At 36.5% G+C, this 22,564-nt stretch overlaps 1 protein-coding gene across 10 annotated transcripts in view; it reads right to left on the reverse strand.

Moving 5' to 3' along the window:
- Nucleotides 1-234: 234 nt before the first annotated feature.
- Nucleotides 235-22,564, reverse strand: part of NFIB (nuclear factor I B) — a 264,748-nt gene continuing 242,418 nt past the window's right edge. For 7 of the 10 annotated variants that reach the window (XM_054054087.1, XM_054054082.1, XM_054054080.1 and 4 more), the window contains 2 exons: nt 15,775-15,863; nt 235-5,236 (listed from right to left, as the gene is read on the reverse strand). In XM_054054087.1, coding sequence (XP_053910062.1) covers nt 5,107-5,236; nt 15,775-15,863 — 219 coding nt within the window. In that variant the 3' untranslated portion in view covers nt 235-5,106. The remainder of the gene's footprint in view (nt 5,237-15,774; nt 15,864-22,564) is intronic. The other 3 variants (XM_054054086.1, XM_054054085.1, XM_054054089.1) reach the window with 2 other exon arrangements.

Genomic DNA, 22,564 nt, shown 5'->3' on the forward strand with positions numbered 1-22,564 from the left:
GGCTGATGCAAAGATCATTGTGCAGGATTAAAGGGCAAAATCAGTGGTCTGTGTTATCCTCCAACTGCAGTGCTCCACCACACCCACACAATTTTGAGGAATTAGAAAAAACAGGGGAACTAGCAGAAAGTGCAAATAAGAAGGAGGCAGATTTCAGCTCCTTCAGCATGGAGTAGAACGTACAACTTTGAGCTTTTCCTGTTTAACTTGATTAGCCTACATATGATTTTATTCTCTCTCATTATTTTTCAAATTTTCTATAGAAAGCCAATAAAAAAGTCCAGGAGCATACAGCTGGTTAATGTTAACAAAAGACCTTGACAGGAGTACGTAAACCATATCAGATGGCATACTTGGGTCCTTACTACCAGCAATATTAGAAAGTTATTTCATTAAAAGTGAATACTGTACACTGAATATGGGATAACTCTCTGCAGCCTTCATAATCTCGCACAGTAAGTAGAATTTAGATTTAGGTACAGAACACACTCTGATGTCACAGCTGAGTATGTCCTTGTGCAATCTCTTTCACTCAGTCCTTATGAAGCTACAAGTTGCAAATCCAAAATTCTGCTCCCTGAGGACACAGCTATGTGAGACATAAGTATTGTTTTAGTTCTCTGCCTATCCTGAATTGCTCTGTGAACCTAATCTTAAATACCATCATGTAACAATCACAAAAACTTTTGCTAAAGGCCATATATACTAATAAAAAGACAGTGGTGCTTCCGACATTTTGAAATGCTCTGAAAACCAACTTTTCCAATACTAAATACAACAAAATAACCTTCATAAAATATAACTTTTCTCCATTTACATTTTTAAAGGATTAGTAACCTATGCTTTTCAAGCACAGGAATCTGCGAAATAACTCCTAACATGGACAGATTTTTTTTTTTAATACATAACTTAAGAAACTGGAGAGTTTTAACCCAAGTCCAGTTTCCAAACAAGGAATATTCTTGCTTACTTTAAAAATGGAAATGACATGCATTTCCATTATAATTGTTAAAAAGTTAGCTTTACAAACGAGGGTATTTTAATTAAAAAAAAAGTTCTCAACAAAACTATACAGTGTACAAATTACTGTCTACAAGGTAGGCGGTTCATTCAGAAGATCCTCCTTTCTTCTCGCTACTTGCAGCTTCACAAATTCATTCACATATAATGGAGCTGCCCACCTGAACATCACCCCACAACTATATTGCTATAATTAATATTTTTGCCATGTCTTTATGTACAGTCTCCTTCACTGCCTTTTTTTTCCTTAGTCAAGCCTCAAACGTTCATGTCACTCCAGGGGAAACACACTTCAGTGGCACAGCCATGAGGCCAGGGCTGCAAAGCAACTTAATAAAGGCAGAACAGTGCACATAGAACGGGGTGGCTTGATTTAGTCAGAATACACTTCCTGGTGAAGGAGGAGGCCAGAGACTGGATTTGAGTTCTGAATCTTATCTTATTCTTTTGACTGCTGAGCTTAAAAAAAAACTAAACAAAACAAAACAACCCCAAACCAAACCTACAATAAATGAAAAGTTCATTTTCTTCCAAACAGGCTTTCTATAAGAGAGGCAGGTGGAAAAAACCCACAGGTGCTTAACAACTCAATTCATTCACATGGAAGGAAGGAGTTTGCTTTTTAAAACACTGCATCTGTAAGCTCAGTTTTTAATTCATACAGGAGGTCAGAGACAAAAATAAAGCTCTATTAAGGATATCCATCTTCCTACAAGGGCAATCATCATTTTGACTATTACACTTTGAAGGCTGAACTTGTTTCAGTTTCATCCTGGTGTACTTAAGTGGGGAACCTTGCTAACAGCACAAATCTAATCACCCCTCTGTTCCTAAATGGCTCGGTATCAGTAGCATGCATAAAGTAGCATATATACTTTGTTTTACCATGCCAGAGCCTGAGATGTACTCTGTGTGGTTCTAGCACATCTCAGTAATTTCCACAGTAGCCACATCCTTAGTGAATGAATTCACTTACTATGGTGCTCAGAAAAAGCAACGTAAAGTTGGTTTTTAATTACTTTTGATGTCTTATCTTTTTACATGAGGTTTTCTTTTTTTCCAGTTTAGCAATAGATTAATCTCAAGGATTTGCTTTTCTACAGCTCCTGTCTTTGTAGCCCTGCCTACACACGTATCTCCTGCTGAAGACATGGAGATGTGCCACCAAAACAGCTCATTAGCTGCTGCGCGATGGCCAGAGCCAGAAGGGACTGACTTTGGTGTGACACTGCCCAGCACTGCTCAGTGGGGTTGCTGTTGCTGGAGCTGCACCTCCAGGACTGCTCCAGGGTAGGAAAACCTCCAAAATGCAGAAACAACTGCAAAGGGATGAATTTTCACACCAGGGTATCCTATAATCACAAGTCTATACTCTCCTTTGCTTGCACCCTAATAAAAGGATGTGTTTTTACATCATAACAATCCCTGGTGCATAAGAGGTCTTCAGCAGCAGGTCCTCTGCAAAATGTGATTTTACTGGAAATACGGTTTTATTTACACCATAATCTAATTCCGTACATTAAGAAACTACTTTGCTACCATGACTCAGAGCTCTCCATCTGACCTGCTGTATGAGAACTGACACTGCAAACTTCTGACATGGCCTGAGCAGGCTGAAAATTGTAATTCAGATGCGGTGAGCTAACAAACTTGGGAGGGAGGCAAACAATATTTTGATGTAGAGAAGGTTAAAAAAAAAGAATATCTACCAGTCAAGCAGACTAAGGGAGGCAAAATCTCTGCAGAAGCAACTCCAGAGTCAACTGGAGTCAGTGGAATTATGCCAGCAAAGATTTTGGCCCTGTACATGCATTTCCTAGACAAAGCAAGCATTTTTGTCATTCTAAGCTAAAAACATTTTCTAAAGCGAACACTTTAGGACACAGTATCTTTGCCAGAATGAAAAAGACTTCATCTCACTGTGGGTCTTGACCTCTTCTCTCTCTGTCTGTCTGTCTCCCTCTTTTTCTTTCTCGAGAAAAAAAGTACTTAAACAATTTCCTCAAGCCAAGTCTGCCTCCAACAGAATTCATTATCTATTTTTTAAATCCAGAAATGATTTCAGCTTGCACCCCAGGTGGGAAGTTAAAAAGAGGGAACCGATTTGAAAGTTTGTCACAGTAGGCAGAACAGTCGCTTTGCAGCCCTTGCCTGGCTAAGGGTGCACTGCTTCACAGCTACACTGTAAAGTGTTAAAAATACTCCCCACCCACCCCAGAATATATATATATATGTATGTATAAAAAAAAATCCCCTGTCCACCTCTCAGTACAGAAAAGGACCTCATCACACTGCAAAAATAGCAGTACCCACTTTGGTCAATTAAAACAAACAAAAAAAAGCATACATTATTTTTTTTTTTCTTTTAAATCTGTGTACTTACCTATAATAACCAATACAGCTAAAAGCACTACCTACATAGGCAAAACCTGGTATTGCATAATTCGTATAAATTTGTATCCCCTCCCCCCAATATTAATTGGAAGATGAAAAACATGAAAGGTTAATAGAAAAACACCAAAATACTGAAAATATTGCTGGTCGATTACAATTTTAAGCGGCAACTATACACAGCCATGATATGCTTTATAAATGTGAGATAAAGGTATAACTGTCTAAAAAATCCATGATGTCACACTTTTTTCCCATCTGGAGTACAAAATATTTGTCATAAAAATGGTAAAGATTTAAAATGATAATAAATGCAGCAAAACAAGTGTAGTGATGTCAATTTTTTGTAGTTTTTTTCTTTTTTTGTTTTTTTCCATTTTTTAGATTTCAAGGCAAGGCACGTAATGTGGACATTATATCATCGTGCAAATTAGGATTACTGGAAAGAGTATTTTAATTAGTTTTTTAAAGAGACATAGAGGCAAAATGTCCGCCCATGCACATTATATTTCTGTCAATATGTGAAAATTGTTGAACAAGGCTAACTTCTGAAAGCACCATGCAAGTTTTCAGCACCCTGAAACTAACTTACATTAAGAGTGCATTATTTAAATATAACATATCCCCATCCTGGTATTACCAGTTTGTAAACGGTAAGCTTTGCCCTTGTGACATGGATTTGCCTATCTCTTTGTCTCTATGATGCAGATTATACAGAAACATGTAAACCCTATGGGTTCTTGATGCAACCAGTAACTTTAAATAAATAAATCCTACCCCTCTGTAGAGGCAGCAGCTAAACCAACATAAGTGCTGTGTTTCCATTGATTTCTTTTTCTCAAGGACATGATTTGTCTTGATTTAATGCCTTTTAATGCCCTCAAAAACCGAGGGGAAAAATAACTTTGTTCAAAGTAATTTTATTTCTATTTTTAATCCCCTCAATTTAGAGTCCAAGGGCTGAAGGACTTATAGTGATGACTCCTTAGATATGATTTTTAAATTGCACTTGCCTCTGTAAGTGTTTCTTTAGTGGGGAAAACTTTCACCTTTTTCCTTTTCTTTTTTACTGTTGCATGAGTAGATAACACTTTTACCTATGTAGAGGCATTTCTTCCATAGAGCCTGTGTGTCCATACAGATTGAAAACTTCAAACTGCATAATACACTAGAAAAGGCTGAATTAAGGGCCAAAGTTTAATAAATTCATACTGATAACTAAAGGCTACAGAGCTTATTTTTAGAAATCAGAGTTTTGAGAAAATGGCTGGCTCACAGCCCTTGTCCTCGTGCAGCTCTGTTACTGCTGTATAGCCTTTGTTTTGTGAGATAACCAGGAATAGTGATCCCATGCGTAAACAACAAGAATACTAAACCAATAAAACTAGCTTATCATGCAAATATTAAGGCATCTAGAAAGTCAGTTAAAATATATTGTCAGAGACAGAACATCTATTTCCCAGCGGACTTCATATAACAAAGGCTACTTAGCAGGGGCTGCACTCTACTCATCAGTGAAATATCATCGACCCTTTGTATGTCATTTCAGTTTCAATCATAAGGGAATTAATGATTGTAAGAGCTGCAATTGCTGGTCTACTTTTTCTTCTTTCTTCAGTTTCTTTTCTCATCCTGTCTTCCTTTCTTTTTTTTCTTTTTTTAATTTTTCTTTTATTTTTCTTTTCTTTTTTCCCCTCAATTGCTTGTTTCTGCTTGAAGGAAAGGCTCTCCAATTATGTTCAAACCATAATTTGGGACATTTGTTGGCAGAATCGGTGTCCTATTTGATACTTGAAAAGGAACCAAGCTAGCCCAGGTACCAGGACTGTTGAAAAGGGGAAAGAGATAAGGAGAGAGAAAAAGAGAAAAAACAAAACATAAATTAAACATGTTGCAAAAAGTAGAACACAATGAATTTGAATCAGAATTAAACCAATATTCATTATTTATAGCACTACTTAAGAGAAAATAAGAAACCAAATTTGTGATTACTTGAGCTTCTAGTTCACCGTTTTCTTTGTGAAAGTATGACTTATTTGAAAGAAAAATAACTGTTGATATCATTTACAAGTAGTATTACTGCTGTCTTACAATAAATGGTCTATTTGTTTATGAAAGCCCCCAAAAATGTCAGAGTCAAATACATAGAGCAGAGACTAAATCATAAGTGACACTACATGGCACCATGGATGTCTTACTGTTATTTAAGAGCTTCTGAAATGCACTGTGTTATATGGGTTTGCCCTTTTCAAGAACACAAGACAGAGGTTTGGTTGTTAAGCTCCCTGTGTAATCTCCTACCCTCTCACAACTCAGCAGCTTATCTTGTCTCAGTCCCAAAAATGTGCCTCTGAGGTGCGTGAGGTCCCATGAGAACTGAGGACCCTTGATACTCAAAGAACTTGCTTTCTTCACAGGTTTTTACAAAAAAATATCAGTGCCTAAGGAACACTGCAGAGCACAAGACCCAATCATGTTCTATGCAACGGGTAGCCATTAGTCAAGGGTAGCAGTGAGTACCATAAATTTTTCAACAAATGTCTCAGAAAGAACAATATTTTCAGAGTCAATCCAGTGACTTTGGAACTGAAATCATCACTTTAAAAGCACTTTGTCATAAGCTTAAGTCCCAATGGTGTTCACGTGTAGATATCGTACACAACAGTATTTGTGAGATGGACACTCAAAGACAGATCTCTGCCACCTCTGTTCAGTACCCAGAGCAGAGCCTAAGTAGCCTTTTCCATAGATGTGTATTTGGCAACCCAGAAATAATGGACTTAAGAGAAAGTCTCATCAACTTTTTTCAGACGAAAAACATCATTATGTCATCAATCATTGCCAAATAACAAACACCAGAATGGGACATACAGCATGAAAGCACGTGCTTCCCCTGCATGGGAAGGGGAAACACTTCATTGTGTTGAGATTTCTCCACACTAGGTATTTGCACAAACACAACAGCTTATTTGGCAATTCACATTGGGATTAGACTGATCGGCCTCATGATAACACATCCGAAGACTAAAACTTCCAACAGACATTTCGTGGAGGACAGATGCTGGAAGTTTCTTTCCTTTTCTATCTCTGGACACTCCTACTAACTGCTTTCTCCCTGGATGAGCAGATGCACTGCTGTGGCATCAGGTGTAAAGAGGAAAACAGACTCTTTTTATCCATTTTAAATGTGTACAAAATACATACATTTCACTTGGCAGTTTTATAGGATCCTTTCTGTTGCTGCTGTATGAACATTATAGAAAGAGGTCATCTTGCTTTGTGGAACCCAGGGAATGCTTTCCTCAAAACTTTTATATTAAGAAAAATAAAATCAGATTCTTTCATTTACACATGTTGATACTCTTTACCTCTCTAAATCTCTTAATTCACTATTTTGATTCCTAACAATTAATTTCAGGTGATCTATTTTACACACACACACAAAAATGTGGAAAAAATTGCTGACCCATTTGCATCAATGAAGTTCAAGTTCTGGAGGGAGCAGGACTAATCATTTTCCTTGAGGAAATACAAGAAATATGTATATCTTAACGTAAATGCCTGAAGTATAAATATTTTTCAAGAGAGTTGTGGGGTTTTTTTTCAATTGAAATTATTGAATGCCACATGAAAACCTGGTGAATTTCAACCTCTTCAGAGATTTAAAACACCTTGCTGTATTTTCAAAATCTAAGATCAGCTAATAGGTTTAATTAACAATTTTTTCTCTTTTTTCTTTTTTAATTCTATTGGCTATTACAAATAAAATAAATTCTGTTGTTGGAGACAGCACTTTTGAAATCAAAAATCACAATTACACCTCAAATCTTGAAATATTCAAAAAGACTTAAACTCAGTTATGCATGAAAGATTTGTCCAATATAATCTGATGAAAAGATTATATTTTTTAAAAAAATCAATAGCAGAACCTCATTTAAGAGGCTTGTTTCAATTTATTCTTCATATTCATTCATATTTTTTTAAATGCACTTTTTGTTACTTCCTCTTCAGATTTCAGTGATGTTAAGAAGTAAATTCTGAAATAACAGACATGATGCAATTATTTCCAAGCACAGGGATTGGTAAAAATAGGAACTAGTAATAAAAAAAAAAAATTAAATTTAAAAAACAACCAAGCAGATTTGTTTGCTCTGGATCCGTATGAATATAAGTTTTACAGTGCACAGTTCTTTGCTATTCTATTATAAGGGATTTACAGTGCTTATGGACTTTAAAGAACACTAACTAAAAGAATGTAAATTTTGCATGAGGTCAACATGGTATTTAAATAATTTCTGTTGCAAAGAGTAAATACACAACTTCCAGGTTATCTTTCTGAAGATTTACAGTATACTTCAGTGGCCGGATACATAAAACATACGTGACTTTTTTCTTTGTTTTAAAGTTGACAACCTCCTATTGCAGGTAAAGGAACGCAGTGCCGATAAAGAACAAATTACAATCTGTAACAACTTTCTTGTCTACTGCTTCATACAGGAGACAGATATCTTTATTTTGTTGAAAGTGCTCATTAAGAATAAGTTGTAGCAAGTGATTAATAGGTCTGTTGTTACCATATGACCTACAAATTTAATATAGGTGTTTACTTAAACCTTTCAAGCCTCCCACTTTACATTACAACCATGACAAAAATGCAGATTGCAATAATTTCATCAATGCTCCTTATGAATCCTCAGGGAGTAATAAAACTACGACATTAATGCTGTGTGGAACCCACAAGACTTTAGGAATCCTCTCACTCTGCTCAACCAGAGCCTCTTGTTCCCACCATTGACTGTGGTGCAGGCAATGGAGCACCTGTACTGCCAGGACAACTCCACACTGTCTGTGGCTGGAAAAGACATCACTCTGACACCTCTGAAGGTGGCCTGCAGTCCCTGAGGTACACACACGTGCTGGGCCATGACTGGAAGCAGCCAGGAAGGACACGCCATCTCCTGTGTTTGCTTGCATTCCCTAAGCCACAATATTCAAGGCTTGATGAGATTTAGTCACATTTTAAAAATTAACCTTATCATACTGCTGTCTGATGTAACTCTACTTCAGTCCTTTCCACTGCCAAATCTGTACTGCAGAAAAAAGAGGAAACCTGAATGAAAGTTACTGACATGAATTAGCACTAATCACAGCAGAAAGCTCTGAGAACAGCTATGATACAAAGAATAACAAAAAAAACCCTCAAAACCTCAGGCTCTGCTAAGCTGCCTATGTATAGCTCTCTATCCAACATTCCCACACACTGCATTTCAAACCTGCAGCAAAGTCAATTGAATTTATCAACTACAAACGAGCCACACCCTCCTTTGTATCTCCACAGTGCTCCTGCATGGAGCCAACTCAGACATACAGCCCAGAATAGTGAGGTCCTCTGTCAGCTTTCTCAGTCCTGCTCTGTAGGGACCTCTGTGAGCATCACAGGTCAACTTCTGCCTCAGAGACCATTTACAGTTTCCCTGCCGACTGTCCAAGCAGAACCACCAGTTATTGTTGACTGTAAAGCAAACTCTGCCTGGGGGCCCACATGGATGGCAACAACAGGACAGGGGAAAACACTTTTCTCTTCACCACACTATATACCAGTTTGCACACTTCCCGGGTAAACTAATCAATCTCAATTTTGTCAAAGAAGAGGCAATGCTCCTATCTCTGTTCACTAGGCACCTCAACACAGGGAAAGCCAAAGCTCTTTCCATTGCTCAGGACACAGGCAAGCTGGTTGTCCTTGCAGAAGTTAATGAAAAGTCCCTCTGCCCATATAGCTTCTTCTTCAGATAGAAAACCGTGGTATCTATGACTGGGATAAAGCAGGTCTACCTCAGTCTCCAGCTCACTGCTCCTGAGGAGACCTGTGAGCCCCACACTCACAGAGGCTATAATATAAATGCCTGTCCCTTGGAATATGAAGTGAGACCTCTGAAAACTGCTCTAGGCTAAGTTTTGAAGAAAATTACATGCACCATCAGATATTGCTCTGAGTTTCAGACTAGTAACCTTTGTGACAGAAGCATGGTTTGCAGGACCATCTTCCTTTCACTACCAGAAACTGTCTTCTCTCATTGTAACCAGACTACAAAGTGTCTCATACAGTTGCCGGTTCCCTCTCTGTCCATGGCAAGATAAGGCATTTATCCATTCAAATGTGATAAATTACTGAAGGAAAATTCTGTAAGTGTCTTACAGGGTTAATTTTCTATTACAGTTTCCATTACAGTTTTCACATGTTAATTCAATCAAGATTTCTGCCATGATTTCCCCTTAAAGATAATAATTGCTGTTTCAAGAACCCCTGATTAAGATATTACTGGAATGGACCATAAGAATTAGTTACATTATATACATATATACAGTCCTCTTTGAAGGTTATAATAACATTAAAAGAATAATAATGTTAAACAATTAACTAAATGGAATAAAAATTAAATCCAATCAGACCTGAGTAAATCTGAACTATTTTAAGATTCTTATTCTTTCTACTACAGCTTCCAGAGTCTGTAAGAGTATTTCACCATTCAGAAAGTACACCTAAATCAGTATTTCATTCTTGCAGCTTTACAAGCCTGTGCAAGTATACACTAGCTTAGACAAGAGAGATCGGATCATGCCAGGCCAGTCTTTAGACAGACAAGGCAGACTTGCCTTCTGTGTAGAGAAAAGTGGCAGTAGCAAGTCACGAAGCAAGATTATTTTATCTCCGTTCTAAATAAGTGCTTGCCCACACCAGTACAGCAACTTGCCCACTTCAAATCGTTACAAATATACAAACTTTGGAAACGAAATTGTGCTAATCTCAGTGCCCAGGCTAAATTCTCACTTGTGCATTTCTGCCAAAAGAATAACCACCGCTCCTGCACCTACTTAATGCTGTACTTCTGTTACCATTTGAAACTGTTATCTGTAGTAAAACAGCTGCCAAATTTCATCTCCAAGGTGAGCATTCATTTCAAAAGATATATTGAGTATATCTCAGCTTAATTTAGGATGACTTTTATTGTTTAACAGGCGCATACCACCCATCTAGCAGATGGAGGAGGTAAAGACCTACTGATTTACACCCAGAGGACGGAAAAGGGATTTCTGCTTTAGGGATACTTATTCTATTCCCTGCAGACTCGTTTTTGTAATAGAGTAAAAAAAAAAGGCAAGAAAAGATCAGGAAGAGGCCACAAAGCCCATCACTAACAAAGACAATTAATAGCAGAGGAAGGACCCAGAGAAATGGTGTGTGTCCATGCTGTGCTCTGGACCATCCATGAATGAGCATTTGGTGCAGGGACAGGGCTAAGGGAGGTTTCCAAACATGCACATGCACAGAGGGAGCTATGATCAAGTGGAGGGATAGAGCCAAACCATGGGGAATGCGGGCACACGCCAGAGACCATTGGCTCACTTGTGAAAAGACAACTCTCCACTTTCCACATCTACACTTTTTTTCCCTAAATACAACTTCCAATTTTTATCTGTTAGATTTTTCACCTTAGCACTTTTAAAAAAATTGAGTAAAATTTTATTTATCAAATTAGCATGACTAAATAATAACAGAAATAATCTTAGGTGCACAAAAAAAAATCCTAAAACAATAGTGTAGTTTTACTGCTTCAAAAGAAAGAACTGGAAGAAAGATGATCAAGTAGCAAACTGAAGTAATAAAGGGGTTAAAGATACAGTTTACACTTGGGAATTCTCTATAATATGCTCCTCCTTCCCTAGCAGTGCTGCCAAAAATCATCTGACAGGAAACGTAAGATTAAGTTTGTCCTACCTAAGTGAACAAAGAGTGCTCAGAACAGGCAACCAGTTCACTGCAGAGCGGGAACTTCTCTAATCCTGCTGGAATCTGCAGTGCTGCTCAGAAAATATTACTGAAGTTGTTTTCTTTACTTTAACATCTTGGTTCTGGATCATCTCATTCATTTTGGTCTCACTGCAGTTCTTGCTGTTTCTCCCATAAAGGTTAACTTACAGCTCCAAACATAATCATGTGGAAAATGGACATTATTGATTCCTATGGTCCATTGTTCCCCCATTCTAAGTCCCCGAAGTTCAAGTTCAATCTGGAATTACATCATGTCTGGTTTCTCCTGGTTACCAGACAGCTTGAGACGTGACCACAGCTACAGAAAAAACAAACAGCCTTCTTCACGCTTCAGCTCCCCTATCGATTCAAACACAAACTTTTTTTCTTCCTCTCAAGTATGCTTCAAGTATGGAGCATGGTTAATTTAGAGATTAAGTTCCAAATTAGATTATCTAATGGCATCTTAATGGATTGCTGACCCATTTCCTGTGGGATGGCAGCATGCAAGTCTGGCTTGAACACAATTAATTTCTTAGGAAGTGTTCTGAAGATGGAGAGGAAACATAATGTTCTGCACATCTTTCTGCATTACTGAGTTGGGCAAAACTATTAGAGTTAGCAATTTAAGTTGATCAAGACCAGAAATCATTAGGTTTTCTTTCTACAAATACTTTTACAATCAGGATACTTCAGGATGGTTTTGTTCTTAAATTGTAATGAATCGATAGAAATACTGCCCAAGCAGACTGGAGCAGGGAGGGTGGAGATGTGCGGGCGTAGGGTATAAACCATTGATCTAACAGGTGTTTGTGTTTGCTAAAATGTGCTCACCACAGCAATACTGAGTGACTGTGTTTCTTTAGCTATGTGTTTGCTCTATACCCAACACATACACGGTACAGTGTTACAAAAGCAATATGCACCCATTCTCAATTCTCCTTCTACTTTTTTCACAAATCAGAGATTCTCTCACTTGATTGCCTTATCAGCATTATTATCATAAACCCAGAATGGTGCTGGGGCTGAACACTCCTACAACTGAGCTGAGAAGGAAACTCTGTGCTCTGAGAACTCTCGGCATCTCTAGGAACAAACCAGCTGTCATACTATGCTTATGTGTCAAGATAACAGATGGAGAGCAAAAAATGTTAACCTAATGCATTTGCCTGAGTAGTGCAAATGTAACATTAAAATAACAGCTCACCTGTAAAACTAATACAGAAAGATTGCTTTAAAAATGAATATAAATAACAATAACAGGGAATAAAAATATAGTTGGCAACGGCTGAGCTAAAATGTAAACTTCGGCAATGAAAATTTGCTTCAAGTCTGTGAAAGACTTGTAAATACTCAATAGACTCTAAAGAGGCCCATCACATCAGCTTTTAGGAGTGGTCCCACTGGAATTAGTATCAATGGCATAATGGGTGGCTCAGATTCAGGCTCAAGCTCATGTTATCATATTTACATACATACACACACATACTTTTTTTCACTCTCATTCATGTCTCACTTGTTGCATATGCTCTTCCTCTCATGTAGTCACTCAGATTGTACTTTCCTAATTGAGTCTTACGGATTTTCACAGCTTCCCCTCACCTTCTGTCTCTAGGAAAACAGTTTTTATTATAAAAATATGTCTACGAAAAAAATGTTTCTTTTTTTAATGAATTTTGAGTATCTTCTTCATATGTACAGCAAAAGTTGACCTAAATGATCTCAAAAGTATTTGAGAACTAAATTTTATCAATGCACTTAAATGTTTGTCAAAGTTTAGCAGACATAATAAAATGCATATCAAAAATTCTGTAAGTAAGCAAAAAAAAATTGTAGATAGTTAGCATATCAAGAACAAAATAAAAATTTCTACTTCCAAATATCTACTAAATAATTGGGGCAGGTTGCCCCTCATTTTTAAGCATGCTCACAGGATGTATTTCCTTTAAATATACTAGAATGGTTAATTGAGCTAAGCAAATTACTAATCTAATTTTTATTACTGCTATTCTTTGTGAATCTTCTGGTTTTGAAGAAAATGGTGCGTCGATGACTTCAAGGTTTGGGGATTTTTTTTGTCTTGTATTATATACATTGACCTTTTTTCGCAAAGTTCAGTCTTTTGCATATCGACCACCGCTATCTTATACCTGGGACTTTAAACACCAACATATGCATGATTTTATAAGTAAAGAAAAACCCAGAAAACATCGTTTGAAATGTGTGTATCATAGCCTGAAATCTATGCACCATATCTACTACCAGGTACCACACGCAGCTACTAATAAAACAGTGAACACAAAATAAGAGAGGTTTTACCATCATTCACTCTCTCCAAGTTTCCAGGGTGTGGTTCACCAACAATGTTCTATGACAAAGATTTCTGCTTGGCCACGTCTCCAATTCCTGTAGAGACTGGACTTCAAACCTTTTACTATCTTGAAATCAATGGTATTTCTGAAAAATCAGTATACTTCAAATAAGCCTGCTGTCAATGGTGTGAATCACTACCACCAAAACGAGCACTGCAGATTTGAGGAAATTACACAATCAAACATTTTTCAAATAATTTTGTGGACTAGAATATATTTCTTTGCCAATCAGCAACAATTCTTTTTGCAATGTATTCTTCTTTTAGTGTGAGCATTAATATTAGAAATGTTCAGTGCTGCTTAGCCTGTGCATATATCATTTCTCTTCTTAGATCCTCACCTACACAGGATTGGAGGAATGTTGCATTCCAAAGCCCAAATCCTAAGCCATCTACTTACAGAGAATGAATACTTAGTTTTTTGTTCCCCAAGGCCGTGCCTTCAAGGCCAAGTAAGCATAGCCTAGGCCTATAAAGGGGCAGAATTTGTGCCCAACTTTCATCTTGTAGCACTTTTGTATGTTGGCTGACAGGCAGCACACTGGGAGTGACTTGCAAAGTAATTTTGTCTATAAAGGTGAGTGGATCATGGAATATTTTTGTATTCATCACCAAAGAGTCACTGGTCATCCCCTAGAAATCTTTTCTGCCAACCCATGTCCAAGGGTTTTGTGCAATGGGTACTGAAAAAAAAGAGTTCAGGAAATACTGGGACAGTGTTCAGCTGGTATAAACTGGCATTGCTTTAAAGGGGACTCAGGTGATGACTGATTAAAATCACTCAAGGATATTCCTTGATAAGCAGTTGTGACATGATTTCCTAACACCTGTCAATGCCCTGAAAAAACAACACCCTTTCTACTGGAAGAAGAAACCATCCCCTCCACGCTACTCCAGCTCAGATGGGATTCATTCTTGGCAGTACATCGAAACTGAGGCAATTACTGCATGGAGGGAATCTATAATATGAATTACAGCCCTTGAGGAGATGAGGTGAATCCATTAGCTAATTTTCTATTTAATCTTTAAGGGAAGAAATGACATCTTGCTTTTTCCCCACAATTCTTCCAGATTTTAAATATTACTTCAGAAAAAATGTATAAAGGAAAAGCAAAGCAAAAATATTCAAGGCATTTAAACTTCAGATTTGTAAAAACGACTGATTCTCAAGTTCCATAATTACTCTTCCAAGTCAATGCTCAGAACCTCCAAACTTTCTAGCAATCCATAGCACAACACGGTGCATAAAAGGGGTACTATGTGCATAATTCATGTACCATCTCACATTCACACAAAACTTACACAAACTACTCAGAAGTACACATACTTGTAGACTCCAAAGGTCTAATTAAAATTATTTTGAGTCAGTACGTAATAATCTGACAGATTCCCAACACACAGGCTTTACATGTATCACATCCATTAAGTGTTGCAGATCATTCAGCACATGGAAGATGGGAAAAACTGATGTATCACAATCGTGACAATTTGTTTACCCACCTATTTAGACACACACACCTGTGCTGATACCGTAATTCATTATACACCAAGACATGTAAAAGATAAGAATGAATAATTTACTCATGTGCCATGGGTTTTATTGTGTTTTATTTTATGCAAAAAGAAGCTCTCTTTTGAGTAAGTCATTCCTAATTGTTCTGTTACTTAGTTGAGAAATATGATGATTTATACCTTACCTTAATGTATATGTCAGTGACTTAAACCTACACCAGCTGATTAGTCAGGAAAGTCTCTATAAATAGTATGGTTATTCATTGTTCAATACCACCACCACCTCACACATTTATTATTATATTCACCTATACCTGTTAGAACATCACCATTTCCTTTGTGTTGACCACTAATCACACAAACTAAAACACAACCTTTAACTCTGCAAATGATATTTTAATTTCCAAAGCCTAAGATCAGTATTCCCTTAAATCTACAAACCCTTTGAAACTGAGAGCACAGCGTTGTCATTCCACGTGCTTAATTAAGGTAGTTTCTAAATTCCACTTAAGCTAAAGATAACTTCAATGTGTATGGGAGAAAAGTTATATGCATGTTTTGCCCAAATGCTGTCACATTTTCCTTTGGAGGCCCACTAAAACAGATACTGTAGCTTAATGCAACTTTTTTAGAGGTGGTGTAGGGGTGGAAATAATTAAAATGTTACCTTTGCCAAGTAATTCCCAATGTATCCTCACTGGCACTGGGGTATAAATGCCTGCCGTTTTGATTCATGGTCCAGTCACAAATTCTCAGCTGTCAATTGAAACCTAGCAGTCAGATATGGATCGAGCAGTACTACAGTTTTTAGTATATAAATTAACACATGCAAACTAGTACTGTACACATGGCAAAAGCCTTACTTTTCCAAGAAGTAAATTTAAAAAATAAAAGAAGTTAAACAAATAAAAATAATTTATTCTCGGAAATAAACGCCTATAGATTTGCTTAAGATAATGCTACTTAATATGTTCCTCTATTAACAAAGCATAAAAGAGTGTTTAGCACATAACAATTAGCCATTATTAGATAAAAAACTGAGCTGAAATAAAAGGAAATGTTAATATTGAATAGTGAGATATTTTAAGAAAGGAAATAAAAATGCTTTTTTCTCTAAGCAACGCTATATATCATGTGTATTAAATAAAGGTCAAATACAATCAATATCTTGTGGCATGCATTTTGTGAAACATAGACATGCAATTTAAAGATAATTTGCCCAAATTAAACGAACTCGATGTCCTTATCTTGCTGTTTAAGAAGGGTAAAGGCATTTTGTAATTGATTTTTATTAATCTAGTGTTACTGGAAGTGTTATTACTTAGCAAGAGGTGATAAAATAACCTAGTCTGGCTTTATACTTGGAATAATATCATTTAGAATACTTCATTGTATTTTAATATAATGAGGAATGTACTAAATATTAGCTGAAATAAATTCTTCCCAGATCCTCCAATTATCAGTTCGGCTTTCATGTATTGTTCAAGCAACCCTCTGTAGCTCTGTTTATTTAACAGCTGACCTACAGTGTTAGCAGATTTATTGAAAAGATCTACAGCTTATCTTTAAGTTTTAAAAAGTGTATGTATGTGGCTTGAGAAGAAAACATTTATTTTAGCCTCTGTAAAGTCATATAAATTGTTGTACCATTACATACGATACAGCGCTATGAATTGACGATACTATTATTGCTGAGTTTAATTGCATTTGATGCATTTCAGTTTACTCTGTATTCACAGTCTTTAGATACTGCATGCAACAGCAAACAAACTGCAATAAAATACTTTAACAGGAGCACAATTGATTGCGGTCTTTTCCTGAAAAATACAAATGCTGAGGACAAGACAATACTGCAAACCTGACCCTGTCTGGCTGTTAGACTCATAAACTTCCTGCTGTTAAGGTCTGAGAAATAGAAATGTTATTCTCTGATGTTTTCATAGAGATTGTTTCTTGTTTGTTATCTAAAGAACTCCAAGGGACCTTCTAAAGGCCATTACAAGCATGACTAAACCACATGAAATTAACCAGAAAAGGAAACGTGCAGTCAAAAAGTTTGCTATACAACTGTGAATAATATATTAAATATGCTTAAAGAAAGGGGTAAGTAAAGATTTGGTTTAGTGACTATACAAAACAGTAGTGTAAACCTGATTGCAATATTGAAGGCATATGTCACTCAGTTACTCAATGTACAGTAGATGTACTTCTGCAATAATACTTAAGAATATCATCATCTTCATTACAGATGCATCTTTTAAAGCATTATAATTTAGCTACAAATGCTCACTTGCAGCTGAAACACAAGACTGAAAGTTTAATATACACCCCTCCTTTTCTTCTTTCACAAAGTATAATATCTACGAATAAAAGCCCTTTGGCTGACTAGAACCATACTAAAATAAAAAATATAGTATTACCAAAATGATTTTATGCACTTAGGCCTAGCTCAAAACTCTGGCAAGTACTTAGCTTGCTATGGAATCTGACTGCATTTGCCATTTGCAGAAAAGGGACTGATACATTACATTTTAGTAAACCAGTTTCTGCACTAAATCATTATTTTCTTTCCATGGTCTGTATGAAAACTTTGCAAATGTAGAATTAATGTGTTAAATTTATCCTTAAGAAAGCTCCAAAAAGAACTTTTCAAACCTTCTTAATAGATGTGATGATGACTGAATCACCTTGCAGAGTTTAAAGTACGCAAATCCTACATAAATTAGTCAACAGCTCAATCTTTAATCATAGTCTGAATACATTTTATGGGTTAATATTTAAGCAGATTTTGTAAGAGTGGTTGACTAAGACTACCATTGATTTCAAGCTGCTGTGATTGCTAATGAAAGAAGATACGTATTTTGGAAAGCATAATAGCAGACTGTGCTACAGCTTCTTTTAGCTGAGAAAAGCCCATAAAACTTAACATTTGCATATTGTCATTGTTTTGACTGAAACTTCCTTTAAATGTGTTTCCTTTTCAGCAAGCATATGTGAAAGCTGACCTCTTATCCATTTACATACCGCCCTAGTGGTCATGTGTCCCAGTATTACGTCAAACTGTCAGTTATGATAAGGGACACAATAAGAACAGACTAAGTGTTGATAACCTGTTTCCTGGCTTTATTGAGAAGCTCTGTTTAAGTGTCCGCTTGCGTTCTTCTTTCAGCCTTCTGCTGCAAGCAAGAGCAACAACCACTCAAAACATATTGCAGATACTCTTGTGTTCAGTGGATATCTAAGTTTACAAATTCCGTGATGAACAGCATTTAGAAACTCCATTTTGAACTGTATGATTCCATAAACAGAGGATGCATCTGGTAAGAACAACTTCCTACTGAAAAAGCAGGGCAATCTGGTGGGTAGAAAACAAAAAGCAATCTATAATAGTTTTCTGATTTGGCATTTTAGAGACATTAAGTGTTTATTATCACTAAGTATATGGCAAATATCTCACTCAAAATTCTCAAAGGTGTGTGAAAATCACGCATACCACACAGCACATCCACAAAGTCCAAGCTGTAGTAAAAACCATGCCATTTTATGAATCAGTGCAAAGACCTAATAGCTCACTAGCCCCTTAGTAACTGTGCCAGTATTAGTTAGCACAGTTTACCGTAAGAGACTGGGAAGCTCTAGAGGTCAACAGACCTCAATACCCATCCTGTTTATTTATATTTTCTAATTAAATATTGATCTTTAATCACAAGGCTACTAGGCCTACACAAGGCTCCAAGATTCACTAAAGCTAAATAAATGGTGAATAAAATGTGTCAGTTATTTCATTAAGGCCAACAAAATTCTTCTTATTTCTGAAGCCATTAATTTGTATTTGCAATAAATACAAATGTCTTTCTCTCCACCCACCCACCCACCTATCTTTTCATATTATTTACACAGGTAAAGTCCATGACTATGACACAGCATTTCTGGCTTCATAGCCAGCATCAACTTCTCTCTATGTGTCTATCATTTCAAGAACATAATGAGAGAATCATAGAATGGCTTGGGCTGGAAAAGATCTTAAGGATCACCTAGTTCCAACCCCCCTGACATGGGCAGGGCCACCTTTCAGTAGATCATTTTGCTCAAATCCTCATCCAGCCTAGCACTTAACAACACCAGGGATGGGCCGTCTATGGACGTTGAGCTGTAGATCACAACTTTGAGTGCAACCATCCAGCCAATTCCTTATTCATCAAATGAGCATTCTGATCCATACTAACTAATGATCTCATCATTAAAATTATTCAGCCAAAAGAATGGAAACACAACTAGAATCTAACATGCGACTGCATCCACCTATAGAAGATTGAATTTGGCTGAATTTTGTCCATTTGTTGCATTTTCCTCTAGTCTAGGCGTGGAAACAACAAATCTTTAGCACATGAAAATCAGAGAAATAAGGGGGAAAGCTCCTATGTAACTGTGAAGATTATCCCATCTTTCCTTTACCCACAATTCATTTAAGATGTTTCTCAGCACAGATGATAGGGACCAAGCCATAGATTTGACTTCATAAAACAATCCCACCAATGAGCCACAGTAAAATCAAGAAAAAATCTCTCAGTCGGGTGCTAGATCTTACCAGTTCCCTTGCCCTTTCCTATGGAGCCCTGCCTGCAGTTATATCATCAATACTTCAGAACTCTCAAAAGCTGATGTTGAATCAAGAAAAGCAAACAAAGTGGTAATTAACAACTTGTAATAGCCACTTTGGAGGGGGCTGATATGACTTCTTTACAATAAAATCATAAGATATGTGTGAATCTCTAGATGCTACTGAAGCAAGAGATATATTTTGTAACTATTCATATTACAGTTCAGAAATACTTGGCATTTCAAAGCAGGTAACAGGAAGACCCACCAGCAGCTGCAGCAGAAAATTAACTGAATAGTTACAACTTCTCATTAAAACCTTGTCTTTCTAACTATCAATGTATCATGCTAGGCAATGCATGTAACAACGTATTTTTCACAGTATTCCGCTCAGTGTAAGCAAATAAACTGCTCCCACTAGTGCTATTATATACTGCCTTTCGTAACTGCATTCAGTGCTCCTCATCTAAATATGAGTATTCCAGGTGCATTGTGTTGTGAATTCTTTACTGGAAGTTCTAGCAAACTTTAACTATGTCAGAAGACCCCACGTAAGCACATGTTGCAAAATATATGTGTAACTTTTAAATTTATTGTGGTTACTGTAATTTAAATAGGCTACATAATGGCTCTTATAAACAACAAAAAGTACCTAACAGTAAATGCCAATATTTCTCATGACCAGGGAGAATAAATCTTCATAAAGACTCCTCCAATGAAGCGACAATATTTATTCTTGAGAGGTCAATGTGCTTTACAGGATATGGTAAATGTTTAAAAGACCCCTCTGTAACTGAAACCATTGGCTTTCTAACTTAGAATTTCTCTCCACTAATACAAGATGATTGATTTTCTTTATTTCATGTACCCCTTGATTCTTCTTTTCATTCATCATGGGCTGCTTTAAACAAAATGCATGTAAAATCTGCCACAAGAAGAGTGGTCTCTTTTAAATTGTTTTAAAGTAATGAAAGGACAGAGTAAATCAATCTCATTTCTGCCTTACCAAAGGAGAGCCTTTGCTCTGTTAAAGTTGTTTAGGCAATCTCAGTGCTCTGCCTCACATTTTAGGTAATAAACATATATGGCGCTGCCATCTCAGAGATGCCTTTAGGATTTAAGTGAGTGAAGGTAAATAATTCATTAGAAACTTATATATACACACTTACATATTCATATCTATCCATATTTAAAAAAAAAGCTTTTTTATTATTCTATTCTTTCAAATGACTTCAGCAGTACATACTCTTCCCTAATTTTGTACATATTTATATGTGTAAGCATCCACACATGCACCCCTCAAAAGATTTGGGCAAGCATACAGATATACACATTGCATAAGTCAGAAAAGAATACAGAATTCACAGTGAAAATTAAACTTTGACACAATTTTTAAATTTACTGTATTTCTGGTCACCAATTGATGCTTTCAATTTAATATAACAGGACTATGAAGCGATACACTTTAGAAGACAGAACACTGGTTTCACACAATTGCATTGAAGAATTTTTCTATTTATGAAGTGTTTGTGAGACCTACTTTATTTTCCCCTTCCCCTAAGCCATCTATCCACATGCTTTACCATGAAAGGGAGTATAAGACATAGTCCATGTAAACACTAATGACTGTGATGACCCTTGTGATCCCTCTCACTTTAATGTTCCTATGACACTGCTGAAATCTCCAGATTTATTTCCATCTACACAAAGCCAAAATACATAGAAGATGCATGACATAAGCAATATATAATTTATGTCAGAACCTCAGTCAAGAGAAAATTAAACATGCTGCCACTACCTTCCAGCACGTGACAAGAAGTTTGTAACTCTTTCCATGAACATGGAAGAACGTGAAGTGGGCTTAAGCAGTAGCAAATTTGTAGGGGAAAAAAAAAAAAGTATCTAGAAACATGTAGTGAAAAAATAATATTGCACATCCACAAATTAACTGGATGTCAGAGATACAGATTTTCCAAGGATACTATGTAAAACTTCACATGAAAAGAAATCCAGAAATTGCATGCACTGTTTAAAATTAGAGAAGTGTGTGTTTTAAAATACAATAAATATATACTATGTATCTTTTAAAAAGAACCATGTTATTGTAATTACGGCACATTTCATAATACAACAATCTTTGAGAGGTCAAAAAAAAGCAATACACCAGAAAATTTACTGAAAGAGGATTTTTGGTTGGCAAAACCACTAATTGTCATCTGGTGTTTTCATGAAAATCTGTTTTCACAGATTTTTCCAGTTAGGTCACACTGGCTAAAAAAAAAGTTGGCAAATTATTAACTGTCTTGAATAAACTATCATCTTCATGATTTTCTCTGAACTTTGTGCGTTGTGACCTTTAAAATGGACACACTGCCACCTTGCCCTGGGTGTGTGTAGGGACAGAGTTCAAGATGAAGCATGCCAGCTATATCTCAGCAAATACAGAACAGGTTTTACTGAAAAATGAAACAGGTCTATGTACCAACTGCTGCCAGGAACCCAAGACTGAGAAAAAAATACAATACAATAATTACCAAGGACTATTTAGCAGCCCTTTTCTTACTGCCACATACAGCTTTTTTCCTTACAACATTTTACGTGCTGTTAATTTGAAAGTCCTTTACTATTAAGATCTAGGAGCAACACAAACACACACCATAAAATACATTAAGTTTCTAAATTGTCTGAATTTATTCTTGTTACCAGCAATGTAACATTTCTGTATAGGCATGGCCTTGCTACTGACTGAAGCTAATTTCTTTGTAAACCATCATTAATCTCGGCTGTATATTTTTACAGTTTGGGTAAACTCTTCATTTGCATTATATTTGCAGTATTAATGAGATATGAAATTATGT

The sequence above is a fragment of the Cuculus canorus genome, chromosome Z (genome assembly GCF_017976375.1).
Source record: "Cuculus canorus isolate bCucCan1 chromosome Z, bCucCan1.pri, whole genome shotgun sequence".
NCBI classification, from domain to species: Eukaryota; Metazoa; Chordata; class Aves; order Cuculiformes; family Cuculidae; genus Cuculus; species Cuculus canorus.